The following is a 24,480-nucleotide window of genomic DNA, read 5'->3' as shown; positions in this document are numbered from 1 at the left end:
TTCCTTCTAAGCATAATTTCTGCTCCCATCCCTGCTATCCTCTGTGGAGCTCTTCTCATTCTTCACATGCACTTCCTAATAGGACTGAACTGACTTACGCAGATAAATTGCAAACTTGGGAGTTAGGATGGAAAGCGTGAGATTACTTTTTTGCTACATCTCCCCCTTCCATGAACAATGTAGGCCCAGGATGAGGGAATGGATGTCTTCCATTCTCCCAGTAGACACCCAAACAGACATGCTTGCTTTGGGTGGGAAGGGCAGAGATTTTTCCTCAGTGACCTTGTATCTCTTCAGGTCAGGTTTTCCTGTTCCTGGTGGCTACAGTGTTCCTCTGTAGTTAAAAGCAGGCAGTGGTGTGCAATTCTTGATACAAAAATTACAGTCTGGGCTGTCCCTCCACCTCCCTTTTGTGCTCTGGGCACCCCAGGCGCTTCCAGTAGCACTTCTCAGCCTGTCCCACAGCCATGGTCAGAGCATGTTGTCCAGGAGGCAGAAAACGAAATGAGCCTCTCGCAGGGTGAGAGGTTCTGGGGGTGTGCTTGCACTGCTTGAGGCTAGAACAGGGGCTCTTTTATGCCACTAACAAGCTCTGCACTGAGATGAGAAGAAGGTCATATGCTGACTCTGTGGTGGCTGGCTGGGGACCTGGCTGTGCCCCCTGTCACTCTATATAGACAATACCAGGTGCTGTAGGTTTAGTCACTAGTGCTAAAGAGTGAACTGTGCTGCCTGAAGGGTCTGTTCAGGGGGGTACAGCATAGTATAAACTGCTCAGCATGCATCCAAGTTATATATAGGCAGGCTCATATTAGTTGCAAAGCAAGATCGTAGCTTGTTCTTTTACTAAGATAGTGCTATAGTGTGATTGTCTCTGAGATTTCTGACCCATGATACTCCTAAGCTAACTGTGCCACTTAAATTATGTTTTACACACATGTACTTATTGCACTGACAGAAGAGAAACACTTGGCTCCACAGGGTGACGGGCACGTTCCAGCTGACGCTGCTGCTGGCAGCTGGTTTGGGTCAAAGTGCAGCCAGAGGTGGGCTGGCTGGCTGCCTTCCTACTGCAGGACAGAGCTGAAGGTCCAGCATGTGAACCGCTGGTTTTGGTGATTCCAACACCGCCATTTCCATTAGTAGGCCAGTGATACGCTTGGAAATTTAAACTGATATCTAAAGTGGTGTAGTTTTAATAAAAGCATTGACTGCTGATCACTTCAGCTTCACCTGTTTTACCTGGCAGTTTTTGGGACTTTTTCCCTGAGTTGTGCGGGGAACCTGAGTGTGTGGCAGGGTTGTGCATGGGAGATAAGCTCACAGTTGGGACTGGACAAGCCTTTGTGGCTGCTACCAGTTCTGAGTGAGCAGAGCCCAGTGGGTCTGTGCCTGTGGTCCAGCTGTAGCTGGGGCTCTGCTTCCCCACTGGTGCTGGGGTAAATGGGAGCTGCCTGTGGGATTTCTAGCACAGGGCTGGCCCTGTGTGCCATTTGCAGGGCAAACCCAGCATTGTAACCCCCACCCCCATGCAGTAATGTGCCAGGAGTGCAGGTAAATGGCTTTGGCCTTTGCTAGCCCAGTACAGCCTCTGGTACCAGCTCCTTCCTGTATACCCTGTGCACTGGCAAGACTGACCTTGTTGCCATGGGCATGTTGCCCCTGTGACAGTGCCAGCACCCCTGCACAATGCCAGCTGCTGGCGACCACATTCCATGAAGCCACAGCTGGGGAAGGCCAGCATGGCTTCAGGTGTTATGGCCTAAAATTATTGCAGCCTGAACCCACAGGTGTAGAGTAGTCACAAGTCACTGTAAAGTCAAACCTGCAAGTGGTGTGGTTGTTTTAATGAGTTGGTGTCACACAGCGGAGTACTGCTGCACTACAGGTGTTAAATTTTGACCCCAGCACTGGGAGGGATACATGGAACAGCGTGACTCAGCTGTGGAAGGATGCAAGAGCTGTGATACATGTTCATCCCCTGGGTAGCACCCAGCATACAGCTGTGCTTGGAGAGCCAAGAGCCTGTAGGCCTAGCAGGGTCAGCCACACAGCTGGCAGGGGCAGGTACAACCCTTTCCATGCAGGTGTGTAGGCTAAAAATGCCTGGAGTGGCTTCGTTATTGGGCTTTTAGTTAACAAAAAGGCATGGGAGGAAGCTACAGCAAGCTCTGTGGCAGGGAAGCTGCTGATCCCAGGCACTCTCTCCTTCTTGCAGTACATATTAATAGTATTTGATATTGGCACCTGCACTGGAGCCAGCCCCACCTTCTCTAGGTGCTACTGGGGAATGGGGTGACCAGAGCGGCAGACAGTGGTCTCTCCCTCCTCTGGCTTTGGGGCTGGCGGACTCACTGGAGGAGAATGCAAGACACACTCTTCTGTTGGCTAAACCTGCCTGTGGGGCAGGGTCAAGGAGGCCAGGCAAGCCCACATGCAGGGAATGAGGGAGGATTTAGTTGGAAAGCCCTTGTTAAGCATGGAGCACAGCTTTGGAGGACTTATCTGTGGTCATCTCACTAAAAGCACTATGCAGCACATGCAGGCTGGATACAAGGGTACAAACACAGGGTCCTTTCTCCTCTCTGCCAGCTCCTCTTCCTCAGACAGGGCTCCTAAGCATCTTTCCAGCGCCCTGAGGGAAAGGCCTTGTTTCTGCAGAGCAGAGCCCATCTGGCTGGTGGTGAAATGCAGGTGAGGGCTCCTGGGCTGGGAAGCCATCCCTTCTTCCCTCTGTGCTTGCATCAATCCCGGGGAAGGTTGGGTGGGGGGATTTTTGTGGCAGATGGTTCCACACCCCAGATGTCTCGGGCATACTCCTTGATGGTCCTGTCACTGGAGAACTTGCCTGAGCATGCAATGTTTCTGATGACTTTCTTAGTCCACTCCCGGGGGTCCTGGAAAGAGGAGAGACCATGTCAGCAGTCAGTCCCTCACCCAGCTCTGTCCTGCCTCGCAGCCTTGCAAGTGCACTGGCTATGCACACTTGGCTGGTTTAAATGCTGTGGTGTGGGGCTGCCAAAGCAGCAAAACCTGCCTCCCATGCTCACACCATACAGTGGCTGAAGAATGGCTCTACAGGGGCATGCTGTCCCAGCCCCCTGCACCTGCTATGTTGCCATGGCCATGGGTGCCTGTGTCCCCCTCCTTGGTAGGAAGCAGTTCGTACCATGAAGAGCTGGTCCACTTGGCCTTGGCATTTAATGTAGGCCTCGTAGTCGGCAAACACCTTAAACCTGAAATCCAAAGCAGAGTAAAGCTATAGAATCGTAGAATGTTCTGAGTTGGAAGGGACCCACAAACATCATCAAATCCCAACTCCTGTCCCTGCATAGGACAACCCCAAAATTCACACCATGTGTCTGAGGGCGTTGTCCAATTGCTTCTTGAACACTGTCAGGCTTGGGGCTGTGACACCTCCCTGGGGAGCCTGTTCCAGTGCTCCACCACCCTCTGGGAGAAGAACCTTTTCCTAATGTCCAACCTAAACCTCCCCGGCACATCTTCCTGCAATTCCCTTACGTTCTGTCATTGGTCACCAGAGGGAAGAGCTCAGCGCCTGCCCCTCCTCCGCTCCTTGTGAGGAAACTGTAGACCATGATGAGGCCTCCAGGCTGAACAAGCCAAGTGACTTCAGCCGCTCCTCATGTGGCTTCCCCTCTAAACCCGTCACCAACTTTGTGGCCTTCCTCTGGACCCTCTCCAGTAACTTTATATCCTTTTCATACTGTGGTGCCCAAAACTGCCAGGGCTAGAGGGTTTGCCTGCTACAGGGTCCCAGGCTGGTAGGAGTAGGCAGCACAGACCTTCCTGTAGGCAGACAGGGCTGAGCCCTTGTGCAGGGGCACTCAGGCCAGCAGGGAAGGAGACCTGGGTAAGCTGAGAGCAGCCCACCAATGGGGGATGATGCTTGCCAGGACTCACCTGTCATGGTACAGGAGCATATTCACTACGTCCCTGAAGCAACCGGGGTCTTGAGGGGAGAAAAAACCACTGCTGATCTGGTCAATAGCCTGGCGCAGCTCTGGCAGGCGCTCATAGTATGCCCGTGCATTGTACCTGCATCCAGCAGAGATGGGCTGTAGGGACTGATGCTTGCCCTGGGGGCCCAGCACCCGGAGAGCAGGACCTGGGATGTCTGGGGCAGGCAAGGCAGGCAAGGAGGGTGACATAGCCTTGTTCTTGGGGTTGTGTTCGTCACAACACCTTGCTAGTGGCTTTGAGACAAGTCACAGTGCCTGAATCACTTTGTACCCAGGCTCATGTCCTGTTCTCAGGCATTCTGCTTGGGCTGCATCCTTGACAGACCATCCACCAACCAACCCACAGTGGAGTCAGCCTCCAGCCCCCTGCTTTGAGCTGCCCAGGGAGGAGGGTGTCCTTGCCAGAGATCATGGCTCTCCCTGCCAGAGCTGGGACTTTTATCCCTGTTTGACAAGCCCTGGCACACACTGGCCTCTCCCCAGGACTAACCCTTGGCGATCCAGGGCCTCCACATCCTCCACTTGCATGCCAAAGATGAAGAGGTTTTCTTCGCCTGCCTCCTCAGCCATCTCCACGTTGGCCCCATCCATGGTACCAATGGTAAGGGCTCCATTCACCATGAACTTCATGTTGCCCGTGCCTGAGGCCTCCGTTCCAGCTGTGGAGATTTGCTGGGAGAGATCCGCTGCTGGGATCACTGCCAGATGCAAGAGAAGGAAGAGTTAATCATTGGCATTCTGCAGCTCCCCACAACCTGGCCCCAGGCATGCAAAACAACCCTGGGCATCTGCTAGTGGCCCCGCTGACCTCAACCTCAGCCCAAAGAATGCAGCTCTTGGGCCAGAGCCAGGCTCAACCCTGCCACAACCTCATGCAGATGCATGAAGGTGGCTTCCTGTCCTGTGTGGAACCCTCAGGCCCTTCCTAAAACACAGCCAGGGGACCTGCCATGACAGTCTCTCAGGCCAGTGAGTTTGTGGGCTCAGCTAGGACATTCCCCGCTCCTGATATATGCTTACACAAGACCAGACATACCCTTCTCAGCCAAGGATACCCGGTAGTTCTCCAGGAAGATGACCTTGAGCCTGTCACCCACATAGGGATCGTTGTTGATAACCTCACCAATGGATGTGATGAGTTTGATGATCATCTTGGCCATGTGGTAGCCAGGGGCTGCCTGAAGAAGAGCAACCCAGAAAGGGTAAAGGCTTTTAAGAAAGGGAGAGGTGCCAGAGTGGGTCCTCACCTCTGCTTTTCACAGGGACAAAAACACCATACTGGGAGGAGAAGTCCTGAGCCACAGGGAAAAAGTGATGGGACCTTGTTCAGTCTCATTAGTTCACGAAACTGGTCCCTGAAGAACCCACCAGTAGACACATGCTGTCTAACCTACAGCAGGCCTGGCAAAGCCACAGAAAGAGACAATACCTTCCCCACATCCACATAGAGCCATGCACACACCGAGTCTGGAATGCATGTTACCTTTCCTCCAATCATAATAGTCCTGGGCACAAAGGATTCGGATGGATTGCTTCTGATGCCTGAAAGAGCAGGACATAAGACAGTTGAAGTGAAAATAAAGCAGAGTTTTATTGCATGCCTCAGAGGTGGGCTGGGATTCTAGCCCATGTCACATGGGCTCAACAAACCTGTAGAACCCTAATACCCGACCAGACATCTGCCAGAGCTGTGCTAGGCAAAAATGGGCTGCAAAGTCACAGGATCACAGAATGGTTGGGATGAGAAGGGACCTCTTGAGATCATCTAGTCCAAACCCCTGCCAAAGCAGGTTCACCCAGAGCAGATCACACAGCAATGTGTCCAGGCAGGTTTTGAATGTCTCCAGAGAAGGAGACTCCACAACCTCTCTGGGCAGCCTGTTCCAGTGCTCTGTCACCCTCAAAGTAAAGAAGTTTCTTCTCAAATTCAGACGGAACCTCCTATGTTTCAGTCTGTGCCTGTTGCCCCTCATCGTGTCATTTGGCACCACTGGGAGTCTGTTCCCATCCTCTTAACACCCACCCTTGAGATATTTATAAGCATTGATAAGATCCCCTCTCAGCCTTCTCTTTTCCAGACTGAACAGACCCAGCTGTCTCAGTTCTTTCCTCATAAGAAAAATGTTCCAGGCCCCTAATCATCTTTGTAGCTTTCCGCTGGACTCTCTTGAGGAATTCCTTGGCCCTTCTAAGCTGAGGAGCCCCAAACTGGACATAGTACTCCAGATGCGGCCTCACCAGGGCAGAGGAGGATAACCTCCCTCAACCTACTGGTCATACTTTTCCTAATGCACCCCAGGTACCACTGGCCTTCTTGACCACACGGACACATTGCTGGTTCATGGTCCTCAGAGCTCAAGCCAGCTCAATGCAGGGCTCCAATGACTCGCCTCCCTTTGGGAATGGGTAGAGAACCAAAGGAAGTGGGATTTTAACTTGTTAGTTAGATATTTATAAGCATAAATAAGGTCCCCTCTTAGCCTTCTCCAGTTAGTCCTAACACCTGCAGTATAGGTGTGGGAGTTGCCTGGGCCCTGGGACCCAGCTGGACTAGAGACATGAGCTGTGAGCTTTTCCTTGGGGCTCTGTACAACCCTTCACACTCTCTGTCTTCCCTCCTGGAGAGAAACCCTTCATGATAGGACAGAGCTAGGTGCAGGAGTCCTTGGCCACCAGCTGCCACACTTTTACGTGGGAACACTGGCAGTGAGAGGCTGGTGGGACACCCTTTTAGTAGCAGGCCAGGCAGGACTTACGGTTGTAGAGGGTGATAGCATGCAGGCAATTCAGCAGCTGCCGCTTGTACTCATGGATTCGCTTGACTTGAACATCAAACATGGACGAAGGATTGATCTTGACCTTGTACTTCTCCTCCAAGTAGGTTGCAAACTTCAGCTTGTTCTCCTGGCAAGAAAATCTTATGAGGAACAGGCGTGGGTTCCCAGGCCTTGCAGCAGAAGTGAGTATTTGCTGCTGGGATGTCCCTGGGAGTATGGTGCCTTTAGCGTTCTTTCCCCTACCCCACCTCCAGTGCATGTTACCTGTTTGACTTTCGCCACATCCCTGATAAAAGTCTCATTATTGATGAAATCCAGTAACTTCTTCAGCTGGCTCAGATCTGTGATAAAGTCTTCTCCGATTTTCTAAAAGAACAAACCAAGAGAGAACAAACCATCCATGAGACACCTCACCCAGTCCACAACTGTGCTTCCCCAACAAAGATTCTCCAGTCCCACTGGGAACTGGAAGAAGTACTCTGTCCAGAAAAGGGGACACAGTTTCTTCTGTGTGTCATCAGGGAGCCCAAAGGTACAGGGGAAACAGGACACTTGCAAAAACCCAAACAAGTCCCTCTCTCTCAAGAAGCTCTAGAGAGAGATGTATGCACATGTACCAGGGCCTCCTGGCAGCTGGAAAACTGATAGGTGGGACACTGAGGTATGTTTAATTGCAGAACGTTATTTGGCTATGGCGTGTCACGGCCTGGAGCAAAAACCTATGCTAAAGGGACTTGTAAACAAAGGAGACAGAACTGGAGCTTCAGCTCCAAGTGAGCTCCTTTGTGTCTGTGAAACTGAATGCTTTTGCAGAGACTCACGGAATCACAGAATGGTTGGGGTTGGAAGGGACCTCTGGAGATCATCCAGTCCAACCCACCTGCTAAAGCAGGTTCACCAGAGCAAATTGCACAGGAATGTGTCCAGGCAGGTTTTGAATGTCTCCAGAGAAGGAGACTTCACAACCTCTCTGTGCAGCCTGTTCCAGTGCTCTGTCATCCTCAAAGTAAAGAAGTTTCTCCTCATTTTCAGGTGGAACCTCCTGTGTTTCCATCTGTGCCTGCTGCCCCTCACTGTGTTGCTGAGCACCACTGAAAGGAGTCTGGTTCCATCCTCTTGACACCGACCCTTAAGATATTTGTAAGCATAAATAAGGGCCCCTCTCAGCCTTTTCTTCTCCAGGCTGAACAGACCTGCTTTTCCTCATAAGAAAGATGCTCCGGACTGCTAATCATCTTTGTAGCCCTCCACTGGACTTTCTCCAGTACTTCCTTGTCCTTCTTAAACTGGGGAGCCAAGAACTGGACACAGAAGTGCAGACGGGCCTCATCATGGCAGAGTAGAGCGGGAGGATAACTTGCTGGTGACACTTTTCCTAATGCACTTCAGTATTCTGTTGGCCCTCTTGGCCACAAGGGCACATTGCTGCCTCATGGTCAACCTGTTGTCCACCAGGACTCCCAGGTCCCTCTCCGCAATGCTGCTTTCCAGCAGGGAAACAGATCCAAATTTCTGCAATGTTTTTGGCCAACTCTTCATCACTGACTTTAAAACCCAACCAATCTCACACTGACACATGCCACAGACATGCTCCTCCCAGGCTGTCCTCACTTGCACCCGCCAGGCTTTTGCCTCAGGTCTGATCAGACCACATGAAGAAGTGATCAGAGGCAAACAGATCACACTGAGCCTCTCACTTCAGATGCTTGCAACTCACCTCAGCAATAACGTCCACCAGTCCCGGGTTGCACAGCAAGAGCCAGCGCCTTGGCGTGATCCCATTTGTCTTGTTCTGAAACTTTTCTGGCTCCAGGTCATAGAAATCCTTGAACCTGGAACACCGGGGAGCTATGAACCACCCACCACCACTCAGAGCTTTAGCTGGGCCCCCCTGTTTCTGCTCCTGACTCAGGGCCATCACTGCAGATCTCCCTGTAACATATATGAACTCTCTGTGCTGCCTCTCACCCCCCTCCTCAGCCATAATTTCCAAGGGTTCTACCAGCCCCAAAGGGAGATGAAGTAGACCTTGCATGCAAACGAGACCGTCTCCCAAGCTTGCTGAGCCCAGCAAACCAACCAAAGCAGATCTTGACACCTGATGGCTTCAGCTATCCCCCCAGGCTTGCAGGCAAAGCCCAGTGAGTGGAGTGGTGCCTTGGGTATCGCCCAACTCACACAGAGTTCTTCACAATGTCAGAGTGGATGCGGGCCACACCATTGACCACGTGGGAGCCAATCACACAGAGATGTGCCATGTTAATACGTTTGCAGTCTCCCTCCTCGATTACTGACATCCTCCGGAGACGGTCAATGTCTCCTGGGTAGAGAGCTGCCACCCGCTGGAGGCAGAAAGAGGGACATTAGCAACCCAGCCATAGGACATAGCAACATTTCCATCCTAAAGGCAGCCAGATCAAGATGCCCCAGAGTTCCCACAGCCTGTGACCAGCCCAGTCCCTTACATCTAGATGCATCTGGTTGAGGGCGTAAATGATCTCTAGGTGACGTGGCAGCAGCTTTTCAAACATGGAGACTGGCCAGCGCTCCAGGGCTTCAGGCAGGACAGTATGGTTGGTGTATGCGCAGGTCCGCTTGGTGATCTCCCAGGCCTGCAGTACAGACAGGTTAACACACGTGTGCCTAGGTCCCGAGGGGAAGGGAAATCCCACGTGAGGTCAGGACAGCAGCTCTTGTCCCTGCAAGGTCCAGCACAGACCTCCCAGCCATGCTTACCTTGTTCCAATCCACTTTCTCCACATCCACCAGGATCCGCATGAGCTCTGGGATGGACAGGGCAGGGTGGGTATCATTTAGCTGAATAGCCACCTGTAACAGAGACTTGCTGGGCTCAGATCTGGCAATGACTGACGGGACTGTGACAGCATCCCACAAACATAGGGCTGGGGCGATGGTCAGCCCCAGACCTCTTCTCATGGCACACACCCCATACACAGAGCTCGCAGGAACAGAGCTATTCAACCTTTGCAAGTATTGTTCCAAATTGCAAGTTTTTTTCCAGGAAAATAGGCCTGGAGATCACCTGTTTTCTAAACCAAACTGCCAGGGTCTTGGTATACATGCCTCCACTTGGTCTTGAGCATCCTGCTCTCCCTCATGATAGGTCTGTCTGAAACACCCCCAGACCCTCTTTGCCCACAAACTCACCTTGTCTGGGAAGGTTTCAAAGCATGTTCTCACAGGGTCTCGACAGCCAAACTTGGAGGACTTAAAGCGGCGGATGATGTCTTGGAGGGTAGCAGCCACCACAAAGTATTCCTGTTTCAGCCGCAGCTCCTTGCCTTCAAAGAACTGCAAGTGGGAGACCACAGTCATCAGTGCTGCAGCCACCATCCCCAGTTGGCAGCCAAACCCTTGGAGATGCTCCTGTCTACTCTGATGGGCTATCCAACAGGAACAGCACCTCACAAATTCAGCACTTCATCAGGGGAAAATGTGGACATTTCTCATACTGCCTCTAATGGGGCAGCAGCTGTAGGGATGGACAAGGGGCTCAGCATATTAGGAAAAAATTCTCCATGGAAGGAGTTTTCAGGCATTGGAAAAGGCTGCCCAGGGAAATGGAAGTCACCATCCCTGGAGGTGTTTAAAAGACACGTAGATGAGGTTCTTAGGGACACATTTTAGTGCCGGTGTTAGGTTAATGGTTGGACTCAATCCTGAGGGTCTCTTCCAACCAAAATGGTTCTATGATTCTATCCCAAAAAGCTGTTTCCAGAGGGCCACAGAACCTGCCACATCCATGCTACTCTGACAGACCACCCAGAAGCTGAGTTTTTTCAGCACGGATGCTCATCCATGACTAGACAGTGAGGGCTCTTCTCTTTTGGAACCAGTGCCCAGTGAGTGCATGGCCTGGGACAGTCCCTGCAGTGACAAATCCCTTGAACTGGGGATGGAAATGAGTCCACCCCTCATGGACACTTCTGAAATGTCAACTTACTTTTGCAAATGGTGAACCATGTAAATTGGCAACTGCCTTGACTTCGAAGCAAGGAACAGAGCAGCTATGGGTCAGACTCTCAGCTGCCATCAGTCAGCAGAGCCCCTCTGGAACCAGTAGAGCTGTGTCTGTTCATTGAGACTTATGGGGCCAATCTCTTGTATTAAAAATCACCAAACCAGAACAATAAACATCACGTGGCCATGACGTTCCAGTGCTTGCAAACAAGGCAATACAACTACAGGGAGGAAGATCCCATGCAGCTGGGAAGAGAGGCAAGAGAGTCACTTACGTTGTCATTTGGGTACAGGACTCTGGATATGTTTTCTGCCAGGTTTCTGTCCAACACTGCCTCGATGTAGTCACCCACGTTGACTGGAGCAAGACAGAAATACACACGGCACTGCAGCAGGTGTCAAGAGTCAGGCAGGTCCCTAACGTGCTTTTCCTCGTAAAGAGATTTGTAATAGGAACATTCAGGCTGGTATTAGTGGAGTATCAGTGGGAATGTACATATGTGAAAGGCACCAGACAGACAGAAGATGGGCTAAAAGAAAGGCAGATCTCCATGCAGTTTCTCAAGACACACATGTCGGGAAGGACAGACAGAAACTGAAGACAGACAGCAGCTAGAGAAGGTGAAAAAAAGGACGCCATCTCACTTAAGGACTAAGGAGAAATGGGGCAGTGCAACGAAGTACAAAGACCACAATCACATTCAACTCCTAAAGTGTACAAAAGGCTCATCTGAAACTCAGCTTGCAGCTGCCAATCAGTAATTGAGCAGACATTATGAGGACTCGAGAGCCATCATCCCTCATCCCACAAAAGTTCTGCTGGCATGGCTGCTTGGACACACATCTCTGTGCTGAGGAGTAAATCAAATCAGGCAAGTCTAAAACCTTCCCCTTCCATAACAGCCAAGCACTGACATTTGATATGTTAGTTGTCCTGTACTTGCTCTGCAGCACTACAATTAGAGTCTGAAAAATGCACTAGAGAGGTCACACGTAGACTCAAAGGAAAACAACAGTTAAGGTGGGCTGTGCTGCTATTGTCCTTCAGCACTAAGGGATGATGCTGCACAGAAATGACCCTCCGTGGCAGGTGTGGGTTTGCAGCTCATTTGGTGATGTGGGGAGCGCGGTGGCAGGTGGTCCATCACTTGGGGAAGCCACAGGGCAGATTTTGAGAGCATGATAAGCACAATGGGGATCGAAGGAGGATGGATGGGTGTCCTGGCACACGAGGGCTGTGGAAGTGGGTGGAGGTAGCGTGATCCATGGATGCACACACAGCGCTGTGTTTTGGAGGTGGCCAGGAGGCATGGATAAAGCAGGTCAGACAGTGTGGTGCCAGGTGCTGTGCACACTGGGACAACCATGTCCCAGTCTGGCCAGAAGAGAGGCCAGGGAGGGATGGCACTTACACTCTTGGAGGTTGAAGTCATTGGGTGCTTTTGCAGACCACAGCCTCATGGTGTTTACAGTGTTGTTCTTGTATCCAGGCACTGGCGTGTCATAAGGCATCGCAAGGACAACCTGCAAAAGAACAGTATTCCCCTCTGATTAGCAGCATGGTGGCCTCAAAGAAGGTGGGAAATTGGCTGAAGCCTCTGCAGGAAGAATCCAGAGGACACAGACCAATCCTGGCGGTGGTAAGAATCTCACCTCACTAAAATACACCTGCTAAGCTTCACAGACTTCCCTGCTATCATGGGCACTTCCAGCACCCACTGGCAAAGCACTTATAGGAGAAGCAGAGTTGTTTGGAGCTTTACAGGCAAACTGGAGTTACAAGCCCACCAATGAAATGTAAAAGAGATTTGCAAGCAACCTGCTGACCTTCCTATACCAACTGGCATACTTCTTAGTTATTCACCAGAGCACTGCCAGCATCCTCAGCTGGCCACTACAACATTGTCTGTGCTGGGGTAGGACCAGAGCAGCTGAGACCTTTGTGTTTCCATCCAAGATAACCTCCACAGCCTGAATCCTGCCTGTAAGCCTTCTGCAGCCTGCCAGGACCAAACCACTGCAGCACCATTCCCAGGGCAATTCATCCAATGTTCAAGGTTTGTTGAACCTGCCTGGGTAAATCCACTGAGATCTCTGGCACCCAAACTGAACTTGAGTGCACAACTATTAATGCAGTCTACATATCATAGAATCATGAAATCATTTTGGTTGGAAGAGACCCTCAAGATCACTGAGTCCAACCATTAACCTAACACTGGCACTAAACCATGTCCCTAAGAACCTCATCTATGAGCCTTTTAAACATCCCCAGGTGACTCCAACACTTCCCTGGGCAGTCTGTTCCAACGCCTGACAACCCTTTCTAGGAAGAAATGTTCCCTAATATCCAATCTAAACCTCCCCTGGTGCAACTTGAGGTAATTTCCTCTTGTCCTGTCACTTGCTACTTGGGAGAAGAAACCAACACCCTCCATGCTACAACCTCCTTTCAGGTGGTTGTAGACAGTGATAAGGTCTCCCCTCAGCCTCCTTTTCTTCAAGCTAAACAGCCCCAGTTCCCTCAGTTGCTCTCATCAGACTTGTGCTCCAGACCTATCGCCAGCTTTGTTGCCCTTCTCTGAATTCTCTCCAGCACCTCATTGTCTTTCCTACAGCGAGGGGCCCAAAACTGCACATAGTATTTGAGGTGTGGCCTCACCAGTGCTGAGTACAGTTGCACAATCACTTCTCTAGTCCTGCTGGCCACACTGTTCCTGATACAAGCCAGGATGCTGTTGGCCTTTTTGTCCACCTGCACACACTGCTGGCTCATATTCAGCTGCTGTCAATCAACACCCCCAGATCCTTTTCTGCCAGGCAGCTTTCCAGCCACTCTTTCCTGAGCCTGTAGCACTGCCTGGGGTCGGCAATGATGCTACAGATGATGCTTAAGCATCAGGGTGCTGCACACATGGCTACAGGGCGTAATACTGGGTCTCCCAGCTCAGATTAAACTAGCCAGGCAAGGGTGTGCTTCCAAGCTTGTGTGCTCCAGCTCACTGCTGTGTCAACATCTGCATGTCCTCAGACCTGCTGAGCAGTGAGGTGCGGCACCCTGATATCAGCCTGGAGCAAAGAAGCTGAGGGCTTATTCAGCAGAGCTGAATGGTTCTTGCAGCACAAGGCCCAGATGCTGCAGCATGGAGCCTGGGCTGCCTCTCTTACACTGGCAAAAGGAGCCAGTATCCTCCTGAACAAGTCAGTGTGCACTGGCACGGCAGCCAGAAGCTGTCCCCAAGAAAAGATCACAGAATCATAGAAGGTCCTGAGCTGGAAGGGACCCACAAGGATCATCATGTCCAACTCCTGTCGCTGCACAGGACCACCCCAAAATTCACACCGTGTGTCTGAGGTCATTGTCCAAATGCTTCTTGAAGAAGTGAGAGGCAGCAGAGAACTGCAGGAGCCGTGCTCACAGGGCAGGGAAAAGCCAGGCAGATCAGCATGTTAGCCCTGAACAGCCTCTTCATGCTGGTGTCAGCAACACGTCCCCACCAGGGAGAATCAGCAAAAGCTCAGGCACTCAAAGCTGCTATTACAAGCTCTGAACATGGAAGCAGGCAGAAAGCCTGCCCTGCCTGAGCCACAGGACTGGCTGCACATCACATGAACCGAGCAACACTATATTTGGAGACTACGTCTTTGGCTTTTTTGAGCCTTTCTAACTTGTTCCTTTAATGGCACTATCTGAAAATTCATTTCCTTGTGGGAAGCAGTGTTTCCACTGCACTGCTCGGGATCCCTGAAACCCTGGACTACCGCCAGGGTCAGAAAAGGAGCACATTGAAAGACAATGACGCTCGATCCATGGGTCTGCTTCCCCAGAGAGCTCTGGCACGGTGCCTTCATGCTCCTTATGGGGCTGTGGTGTTGAACCTCTGCACTGAGTGTCCTAGAAATGGCCTTGGTCACTGCACAGCCTTTCACAACTAAGGTCCCTGGAAAAGGACATTTTATTTCTCCTCTGAGTGGGCGACACTGCAACTGAGCTTCAGCTCTTGGCACTGAAGAGAATGTCTTGGCTTTATGACAGTGCACTCCTCAGATGGACAGAGTTGGCCTATCAGGCTGAGAGACCTTGAACATCATGGGAACAACGCTGGGTCATGATCCTGAATCCCAGAGAAGTTCATAGTCTTTCCTTCCTCCAACCTGAGCAGTGCTTAGAGGGGAGAAGCAGAAACATCTTCGGTTCCCTTAGTAAATCTGTGCCTCTTTAAAGCTTGCCTTCCTCAACCATAAGACTGGAATGCATTTACCGTGCAGCAGCCTGTGCTCTGAGCAGGCACATACTCCAGATTGACAGCATTATCTCCCCAGCTGTGGGAGGCTGAAGAAGCATTTGCTCTCCATGGTGCCACAAAACAAGCCCTCCAGGCAGACTGGAGACTTGAAACCATGGCACCAGCCTCCTCTGACAGCACTTTCCACATCAGGCTGCTCTGGAAAAGAACTTATTCTGATCACAGGCATTAAACACCCACGGCCACCCCACAAGATGAATCTCTGCCCACAGCAGCAGAACCAGAAACACCTGCAAAACCACTGGATTTGAGTGAGTGGTAACCAGGAACAGTGCTGAAGGAGACTGACACGGCTGCCAGGGAAATCGCCCTCTGCCAACATAAATCTATGCAAGACTGTAGGGTTGCGCCCTGGAAATGAGTAGAGAAGGAGGCCCCAACTGATCTGAAGTTACAGCAGTGACCAAATATCACGACAAGAGGAAAAGATTTTTTACAATGAAGGTGGTAAAATATTGGAAGAGGTTGACCAAAGAGGTGGTAGATGCCCCATCCCTGGAAACATTCAAAGCCAGGCTGGATGCGGGCTCTGAGCAACCTGATCTGGTTGAAGATTTCCCTGTTCATTGCAGGGGGCTTGGACTAGATGAGTTTTGAAGGTCTCTTACAACCCAAACTATTCTATGATCATCCCTCTTTTTCCTCAAATCCTGCTGCAGCCATAGCCAACCAAGTCACCTTTGTATGGGTAACAGAGTGAGTGTTGTCAGATGGAGAGAGAAGCAAATTCTGACCACCTCAGGTAACCCGGGGACAGACTCTCCCTCTCCAAGCTACCTTGGCCCATCCTCCCCCAGCCCAGCACCCAGAGAGATGTTGGTACCTGTGTGTCAACCCACTTCACACCCTCAGAGGTGCGATCCACACGACCATAGAAATGCACGGGGAGCATGTACTCAGGGCGAGCTTTCTCCCAGGGGTTGCCATAGCGTAGCCAGTCATCAGCCTCCTCCACCTGCAAGAGGCAAACGGGATTCAAGTGATGGCTTGTTTCTCCAAGTGACAGATAAGCTAGGCTCTCCAAAGGGAGGTCAGTTTAAAAGCAAAGCTTTAGTAAGCTGGCTTTAAAAATGGATATGCAGAGGCCTCTAGAGGAGAGCTGGGCTTTTCAAAACATGGATGACTACATCCCAGCTGGTATAAATAAAACAGCCTCTATTGGCTTTGCAGACCTGTACAGGTTTAAACCACCCAGCACAGATGGCTGCATTCAGGCTATCTCAAGGCCTTTACATCCAGTTTCACCATGATAGTGGGATATGTGGGATGTGGTTCCCTAGAAGCTCACTGATGCTGTTCCTGGCCACAAACCAACCCCTGTAACCCAGATCTTACTAACTGCTCTGCCCTCTTCCAGAGAGGATTTCTCTTCTCCTCTCTGCTTATAACAGCACCAACATGAGTGAAGTGAATTCAGCAGAGCCACGGAGGTGGGTGTGCACCAGAAACCAGAGGGTCCGAGGCACTGGGAGAGATGCTCTGTGCCTGCAGGTGCTGCTCTGCCAGGCGGGGCAGGTCAGAGCCATGACCCAGCATTGCCACCACCCTTTCTTTTTAAAGTCACATTAAGCCAATTACAGTGGATGCTTTTTTTCCCTCTTTTCACCATTTATAGGGCCTAGCACTGCAGCTTCTTTGTGGGGAAGGAGGAAAAAACAATCCTCTCATCCTCCCTGACTTAAAGAGAGCTACTTTAAAGGGAAAAAAAAAGGTCTTTTATGCTTACAAGCATTTCCAGACATACACTAAGGAAGACTGCCCCAGCTGGAGCAGTTTTTTAATCAATTTTAACTTAATGGGAGAGTCCCTGTTTAAGCCCCTGCTGCCAGTCTCCCAGGAAACGTGCAGGAGCAGCAGCAACCCTGGCACTTGCACGTGTTCCATCAAGTTCACACTCCACCAGGCACTTTCATGAGGTGTTTGGCCACATCTCCATCGTCAGCCTGACTCCCTGCCAGGCTGGACAGGACTTGGGCATTGTTGCAGCTGTGCTGTGGAGCCCTGGGCAGCGAGACCTCTGGTCCCAGCCAAGCACTGAGGGCTCAGCTTCAGCACCGTCTTGCTCGGTTGGTGACTGGCACAGATGAGCTTGCACATGGCCATGGGTGAGCTCCAGCCACACATGCACCCCCAGCACCTTCATCACTTCTCTTTGCTCAGATGGTCAGAGCCCTGGGGTTAGCAAAAGTGGCACCAGGTGATGGGCTCAAATTGCCCAGTTTATGAACAGCTCAAAGTACTTCAGTGCTGTTTGTGTGGCCAGGGCTTGTCCACAGGCAGAGGTGGCCACCACAACATAAAACAAGACAGAGAAAGCATGACTTGAGTTTGTCAATGTACCTGCCAGCCATCAACAATCTTCTGATTGAAGATACCAAACTCATAGCGGATGCCGTAGCCATATGCTGCCAGCCCCAGTGTGGCCATGGAGTCCAGGAAGCAAGCTAGAAGAACAGAGCATGGTCACTCTGCAAGGAACCCCACCCACATGTGCTATGGTGTGCTGTGCACAGGGGTGAGGAGATGCCACAACCAGTGCCACTGGAAATATTTGTCAGAGGAAATCCACGTGCAGAAGGCATGGAAGGGGACAGCCTGCAGCAGGACCCCATGCGCATCCTGCCACGCCACCACAAGCACCCAAAGGCATTGGAGACAAGGACAGGTCATTAAAAAAACAAATCCAGCCTTGTTGTAGTGAGAGCTCTTCTAAACTTGTCTGAGGTGCCCACACCTTGCTCTGAGACTGCCTGCCCAGTGAAGCAGGGCTTCTGACCCCAACTTGCTGCTTCACCAGCTACTTTGCTATTATTGCTTTCAAAGCAAACCCTTTCAGCCCTGAGTCCAGGGCAGCTCTGGTAAAGATCAGCCCCTGCATTTCCTCTGTGTTGGGAAGCTCTCATCTCCAGCAGTCCTGCAGGACAAAAGAGAGGTGGTAGATGCCTCATCTCTGGAAACATTCAAGGCCAGGCTGGATGGGGTTCTAAGAGACCTGATCTAGGTAAATATGTCCCTGCTCATGGCAGGGGGGTTGGCCTAGATGACCTTTGAAGGTCCTTTCCAACCCAAACTATTCTATGATCCTATGACAGAATAAAATAGTATCCAACAATCTTCCTATGTGAGAGCTGTTTGGGTGGCTCCAATAAGTGACAGATTTCATGAGAAGTGAGCAGAAAGACTCCAGACAGCCTTTTCCACCACAGCCCTGCCTGCTGTGCTGCAGACTACACATCTATACCTCTCTGGTGCCCTCCCCAGGCAGGGAACTCATTTCTGGCCAGCCAGGAGCAGGAAGAAGGTACCAGCTGCTGAAGGGCTGAGGTTGGAATGCTGTCCCACTGAGGTGCCACCAGCAAGGCCATGATAGACTCCAGCCAGGCCACCCGCAGTCCCCATGCACTTTGTGTAAGGAGTGGGCTTCCCTCTCCCACCATTACCTGCAAGGCGGCCCAGGCCTCCATTTCCCAGCCCAGCATCTTCTTCGATTTCTTCTAGCTCCTCCAAGTCCAAACCCAACTATTGGGGAAAGAGACACAGCAGAACATGTCAACAGCTGGGGCTGTTCATCTAGTAGGGCAAACACAGTTCTGAAAATTCACAGCACAGGCAATTAAACCCATGGGCATTTATGCATCCTCCCACCCTGCCCTCCCCACAAAGCATCTCACCAGCTTCTGGTCCCAGGCAGTCCAATTAATTAGAAAACAATTTAGCCCATCATCAAACATTGCTTTCCCATGAAATAGGTTTCCTTAGAGACCCCAAATAAAGCACTTGTTTCCTTGCAGCCCCTCATGCCAGGAGGCACTTGCACCAAACTCGCCGTTGAAGACAGGATGGCAAAGGGCCAGATCAGTGCAGAAGGGACCACTGAGTCCTGCCCGGGTTCATGTGCTGCCCTTCTGCTCATGCCCACCCAGTCTTTGAGGAAGGGCATGGTCACTCTGGCAGCTGGTTAACAGAGTGTTCCCCGTTACGCTCCTGTCCGGCCTGCGATGAGCCCCTTGGCTGGAGTCCATGGCTGGAGGACATCTCATCACAGTCTACAGCTTCCTCACAAGGGGAGGAGGAGAGGCAGGTGCTGATCTCTCTGGTAGCCAATGACAGAACCCGAGGGAATGGTGGGAAGATGTGCTGAGGGAGGTTTCGGTTGGACATTAGGAAAAGGTTCTTCACCCGGAGGGTGGTGAAGCACTGGAACAGGCTCCCCAGGGAGGTGTCAAAGCTCCAAGCCTGACAGTGTTCAAGAAGAGACTGGACAACACCCTCAGACACGTGGTGTGAACTGTGGGGCTGTCCTGTGCAGGGACAGGAGCTGGACTCAATGATCCTTCTGGGTCTCTTCCAACTCAGGACATCCTATGGTTCTATGATCAAACCTCAGTGCCAGAGGGGAGGGTGAGGAGTCAGACCGAAACCATAGCTGCTCCCCAAACCACTTCCAGCACTTCAGCAGTTTGCCACAACAAACTGGGAAAGCCTCATGCACAGTGTGATGGGCGTAATAAAAACTGAGGCAAATTCTGTCATGGACAGAGCCATGCTAGATACGAGACCTCCCATCCCAACTAAGCCAATGGTCATGATGATCTCCACATGTCAGAGGCTAGAGCAAGAGAAGCCTCCACTTGCATATGTCAGGCCGAATCCACACATGGAAAATACCTTGCAAGGGGACTTGGGGATCCTCCCTGAAAAAAGGCAGCTTGCTCTACAAGGCACGACACCTCAGACAGGAAAAGTGCCAGGTCCCTCCCTAGAAATGCCTTCCCATCCCTTGGCAGGGAAAGTGCTCATCATGGCGTTTCATCAACAATTGTAGCACCTGATTTTGAGAGATGGTGACAAAGCCCGACTTCTGCTAGAAAGTGTAACATGGAGCAATCTGATGGGGCTGGGGGGAAGAGGAGCAGGGGAGATAGAGCTTTTGGGTGAGAAAGCCCAAAAACTCATACTCTGTCAAAAAGGTCACTGTCCTGCTGCAGAGATGGCAGCATGGCCTTGCATTTTTTATTGCCTTGGTGGTACTCAGCTATGTTTTTTCCTGTTTGAACTCATCCAATAAAGTTTTAATTCAAGCAGCAATCCACTTTTATCTGGCAGCGCTGCTGTGGTGCTTTGTGTACCTGCATGTATGAACTGCAATTTGGTGGTTTGGTGCTGTAGTTTGCCCTTCAGGCCCAGCCTCCATCATTAGACTACATCTCCCATAACAAACCATCATCTCTCCTAGTAATGGAAAGCTATGTGCAGCCTCATCTTTTGGGATACTGGTGGTGCTTTCTCGGTACTCTTCTAGATTTTCCCAGCCACTACAGGAAAACAGTGGTCTGAGAAAGTCATACTCCAACTCTCAAGGAACCCCAGGTCCTCCCATGGTATTCTCTAGGGGATGAAAAACACTAACAGAGATCCAGGCCTTGCTTTGTTTACTCAAAATAACACATCCTTAGGAGGAAGCCCTGAGAAATAAAGACACCCAACCCTCTGCGTGGAAAGGTTTGGCCAGTTCCTCAGGAGGACTCCAGTACCCTCACATGACTTTACCTGGTAAATGGCTTCATCGCAAGCATTCTGCAGGCCCAGGTTCACCATAGTGTTCTGCAGAGTGCGGCCCATGTAGAACTCCAGAGACAGGTAGTAAATGCGCTGGGGAGCCAAAGCAAGACGCTTACAGACAGCACAGAACTTTGCTTTCAACAAAGTCACTTAAAATTAAGAGCAGACCCAAGTGCTTCCCTGAGTAGGGACGTCTTCCTAAACTGGCTCTTTGTGCCTGCTGCTGAACACCATGCACCGCAGTTTGTTTTCCAGAAGGCTCTCACACGGGATGCCAGCCAACCCTCTGCCACACATCTCCCTGCCAACAGCCTTCTATAGAAAAATCTCAGTGCCTGCTAAGTGTTTCCCTAATTAACTTAGGGCAAGAATTATCTAGGATGTTGAATGGTATATTTATACACCATCAAGCTCAGCAGAGGTGATGCTTATGCTGAGCTTTTAAAGTTTTCCCATGCTGAGCTGAAGCTGATCCAGAGCCTGCTGAAAGCTGAAGCAAGCCCTCAGCCCCATGGACACCAGTCAGGCTCAGGGCCAGGCACCTTCCTGTGAGTGATTTTCCAGTGCATGGGTAGGTCCTCCTCCCCTTGTCGAGTTTCACACACAGGTTTCACCCTGTTGAACAAATAAACTGTCCCACAGGTGACAGGGTTCCCAGCACAACTGTGCCAAGACAGGCTGCTCTGCAGTGACCTTCCAAGTTTCAGAGGAGCTGTGCCTGTGCCGTGGATGCTAATGAAAGCCTGTTTGTTGGATGAAAAGCAGGCTGTACAAACTTTTGCCCTTGCTCAGATTTATCACTATAGATATTTTTATAAACAAACAGGAATTTTGAACAGAGCATTAGTCTGCCTTAAAATCATGCTTCCCCTTGAATCTCTTCCCTTCATCGGTGGGAACTTTCCTTGCTAAGCAGCAGGATTACCCACTCTGACAGCTCTGCCGGGAGTCTGAAAGGATCCATCTGTTCCTTGGGGCTAATCAGAAAGACTGAAAACATCCCACAGTTGCACAAATACTCTGTGCTTTTCAGTCTCCTGCTGAGACATGTTTCTAGTGAATATCTAAGTGCAGGGAAGAGTAAGCAAACCCACTCCAAACTCCTCTTAGACTTTATGGGATCTGCACAATCCCTTCTGTTGATGCAGCAGTATGGATCAGTGTGCATTTGTGCGAGTAAGGATAAAAGGGAGCGTTCCACACACCAGCCTAACTCCCAGTGCACAGGCAGCCACACCAGTGTGAAAGTGCAGTTTCTTTCTTGAGTCAAGGCAATATTCATAACTTCAAGAAAAAAGCTGACTCAAGGAGGCAGCTGCCTGCATGCTGGGCGTGTATACACCTTTTCTAGTATACACCTGCCCTCTGGGGCTCTCCAGTTAAGTGCTGAATAATGTCCTGCAGCCCCCAACATTTCCAGCATCACCATCCTGACTGGGCAAGTGATGAGGAGAGGAGGGAGCAGGCCAAGTCCCCTGGGAACTACCAGCTCCCCAGGGTTTGGTGACCTGGGAGAGCTTGTCTGCTTTACACAAGGCAAGAAACACCTCTCCAGCCTCAAAGCCAAGCTGCCTGTGAGCTCTGCAGGAGCAAAGCCAAGACATGGCCGTGCTGAGGCATGTGCTGAGATGTGGAGGTGATGATGCCCACAGGGGACACTACCACAGTGGTGTGAGTGCAGAACATGGCCATGATGAAGCATGCAGAGGAGCTGGCAGCAGCAAGGCTCATGTGAGGACGTGCTCACAGAGGGATCACAGGGGACATGGCTGTGACAAGGTGCAGGGAGTCAGTTATGGGGATGCCTCAGGGAGAACATGGCTATAGCCAGGCTCATTGGGAAAGGACTGCAAAGAATCACATGGGGACACAGTCGTGGTGAACCGTGTGAGGGACCTGGCCACACTGATGCCCATCATGACATGGCCATGGCAGGATGTGTGTGAGGAACATGGCTGGGTCAAGGCCCATGGGGACACTGCCATGGTGAGGTGCATGATCGCCACAGCAAGATGCACACAAGGTACCTGGTCACAGTGATGCCTGTGGGGACAAAACCACAGTAGGGTGCATGCAAGTGATACAGCTGTGGCAATGCCCATGGGGAAGAAGCCACGGTGAGGTGCACAACGGACACAGCCATGGTAAGAGGCCAAGGCTGCGGCCATGCCCAAGAGGACATGGCAACAGCAAGGTTCCTGCAAAGAACACGGCTGTGGGCCACATCTGCAGTGAACCCCGCGGGGCAACAGGGAAGGTGCAGCTGCCGCGGCGGGGCCAGTGGGGGCTCACCTTGGGGTCTCGCTCGTAGTAGTGCTGCTGGGTGCGGATCCAGCGCCCCACCAGGTGGTCACGCACCGTGTGGGCTAGTGCGAAGTAGTAGTCCCGGGGGGTGGCGACGTTGCGGTCCTTGACGAGGGTGAAGTGAAGGTGGCGGTTGAAGCTCTTGCGAACCTCCGCCACGTCCCCCAGCCCCGCGATCCCCCGCACGCTGATCTGCTTCCGCCGCTCCCCGTCGCTCAGCGGCGCCGCCATCCCTCCCTCCCCGCCGGCTCCGCCGCTGGCTCCGCCGCTGCCGCAGCCGAGGCCGCCGCGCCTGCGCCTCCACCGCCCAAGATGAGGCGGAGCTCCGCACGGCCGGCGCCCGGCCTGATCCCCGATGAGGGGAGCGGCCTCCCGGCCGGGTCCGTCCCCGACACTGGGGGGGTGGCTGTCACTACCCTGCCCCATGCTGATGCCCGGGACTGGGGTGGCGGCGCGGTGGGGTTGGTGGGGACGGGGATGGTGTGTAGGGCCCGGGATGGCGTGAGGAGATGGGGATGGTGTGTGAGGACAGGGACGGCCTCTAGGGAATGACTTGAGTCAGGGGTGGCATGTGGGGACAGCGATGGTGTGCGGGGCTCGGATGGCATGTGGAGACGGGTGGCATCAGGGCACTCAGGAGTCTTATTGATAGAGGGAACTAACTAACTAACACTTTAAGGGTGCCTAGTTTAGAGCTTTATGTAACCAATTATGTTAAGAAAAAACAGAACCTCGTCGAATGCCAAGATAAGAAGATTAACAGCACTTAGATGTAAACCTAAGGCACCTAGCTGTAAACTTGAGAAGATGAGATAACGAAGATTTACAGCAAAAGAGGGGAACCAGTCTGGTTTCAATCGACTTGGCAGCTTGGGTTCCAGTCAATTCAACATAATGAGCCAAAGGTAAAAAGTTCACTGTGACAAAGCTGAAGGAGTCTTCATCCAAAGACCCCCAAAGACCCCTCCTCAAGACCACCAGATGGCACTGCACAGGCGTAACAGGGAGGGGTCAAGGAGATTATGGAAATGATTACCTGGGACTCATTTTAATAAGAAGCGGGGAAAGGTTATGAATATATATAGGTGTTCCTGGGGTCATTATGCATATGTAACACCTTACTGTATTTATAAACACACCTCACATTGTTAGAAGTTGCGCATGAATGCTGGAATGATCCCCCTTGTGCCTGATGTCGAAATAAACATATCTGCTTTATAACCCTGTGAGTTGTAAAGTTTCATGACTTTATAGGTTGTAAAGTTGTTTCCATGTGTCATTATGAGGAGCGGTTGAGAGAATTGGGCTGTTTAGCCTGGAGAAAAGGAGGCTGAGGGGAGACCTTATCGCTGCCTACAACTACCTGAAAGGAGGTTGTAGCATGGAGAGTGTTGGTCTCTTCTCCCAAGTAGCCATGTGATCGGACAAGAGGAAATGGCCTCAAGTTGCAGCAGGGGAGGTTTAGATGGGATAGAAAAAAATTCTTCCTGCAAAGGATCGTCAGGCATTGGAACAGGCTACCCAGGGAAATGGTGGAGTCACCATCCTGGAAGTGTTTAAAAGGTGTTT

At 51.4% G+C, this 24,480-nt stretch overlaps 1 protein-coding gene across 2 annotated transcripts; it reads right to left on the bottom strand.

Annotated features, from left to right (window-relative positions):
- Positions 1-1,826: 1,826 nt before the first annotated feature.
- PYGB (glycogen phosphorylase B) lies at positions 1,827-23,160 on the bottom strand. Of its 2 annotated transcripts, none has more exons than XM_065834718.2 (20): positions 22,900-23,160; positions 20,596-20,697; positions 18,486-18,564; positions 17,386-17,489; positions 15,869-16,000; positions 12,154-12,265; positions 11,017-11,099; positions 9,929-10,072; positions 9,497-9,589; positions 9,226-9,372; positions 8,939-9,102; positions 8,478-8,592; positions 7,025-7,126; positions 6,740-6,887; positions 5,467-5,525; positions 5,020-5,161; positions 4,474-4,681; positions 3,925-4,059; positions 3,108-3,236; positions 1,827-2,897 (listed from the first exon to the last, which is right to left on the bottom strand). In XM_065834718.2, exons 1-20 carry the CDS (start codon positions 23,140-23,142, stop codon positions 2,603-2,605), a joined length of 2,736 nt encoding a protein of 911 aa, XP_065690790.1. In that variant the 5' UTR covers positions 23,143-23,160; the 3' UTR covers positions 1,827-2,602. The 2 variants fall into 2 exon arrangements, with proteins under 2 accessions (XP_065690790.1, XP_065690791.1); XM_065834719.2 differs by having other exon boundaries at positions 2,606-2,897; positions 3,170-3,236; positions 22,900-23,158.
- Positions 23,161-24,480: the final 1,320 nt, after the last annotated feature.

The sequence above is a fragment of the Patagioenas fasciata genome, chromosome 3, assembly GCF_037038585.1.
Source record: "Patagioenas fasciata isolate bPatFas1 chromosome 3, bPatFas1.hap1, whole genome shotgun sequence".
NCBI lineage: Eukaryota > Metazoa > Chordata > Aves > Columbiformes > Columbidae > Patagioenas > Patagioenas fasciata.
The sequence above is the reverse complement of the archived record's forward strand: the minus strand, read 5'-3'. Positions and strand labels throughout refer to the sequence as shown.

Excerpts from the sequence above, each read along its gene's own strand:
- PYGB (XM_065834718.2), bottom strand. The coding sequence starts at position 23,142 with ATGGCGGCGCCGCTGAGCGACGGGGAGCGGCGGAAGCAGATCAGCGTG. Across the intron at positions 16,001-17,385 it reads AGATTGTTGATGGCTGGCAG|GTGGAGGAGGCTGATGACTG; the intron begins GTACATTGACAA and ends TGCCTCTTGCAG. Across the intron at positions 7,127-8,477 it reads TGGTGGACGTTATTGCTGAG|AAAATCGGAGAAGACTTTAT; the intron begins GTGAGTTGCAAG and ends TTGTTCTTTTAG.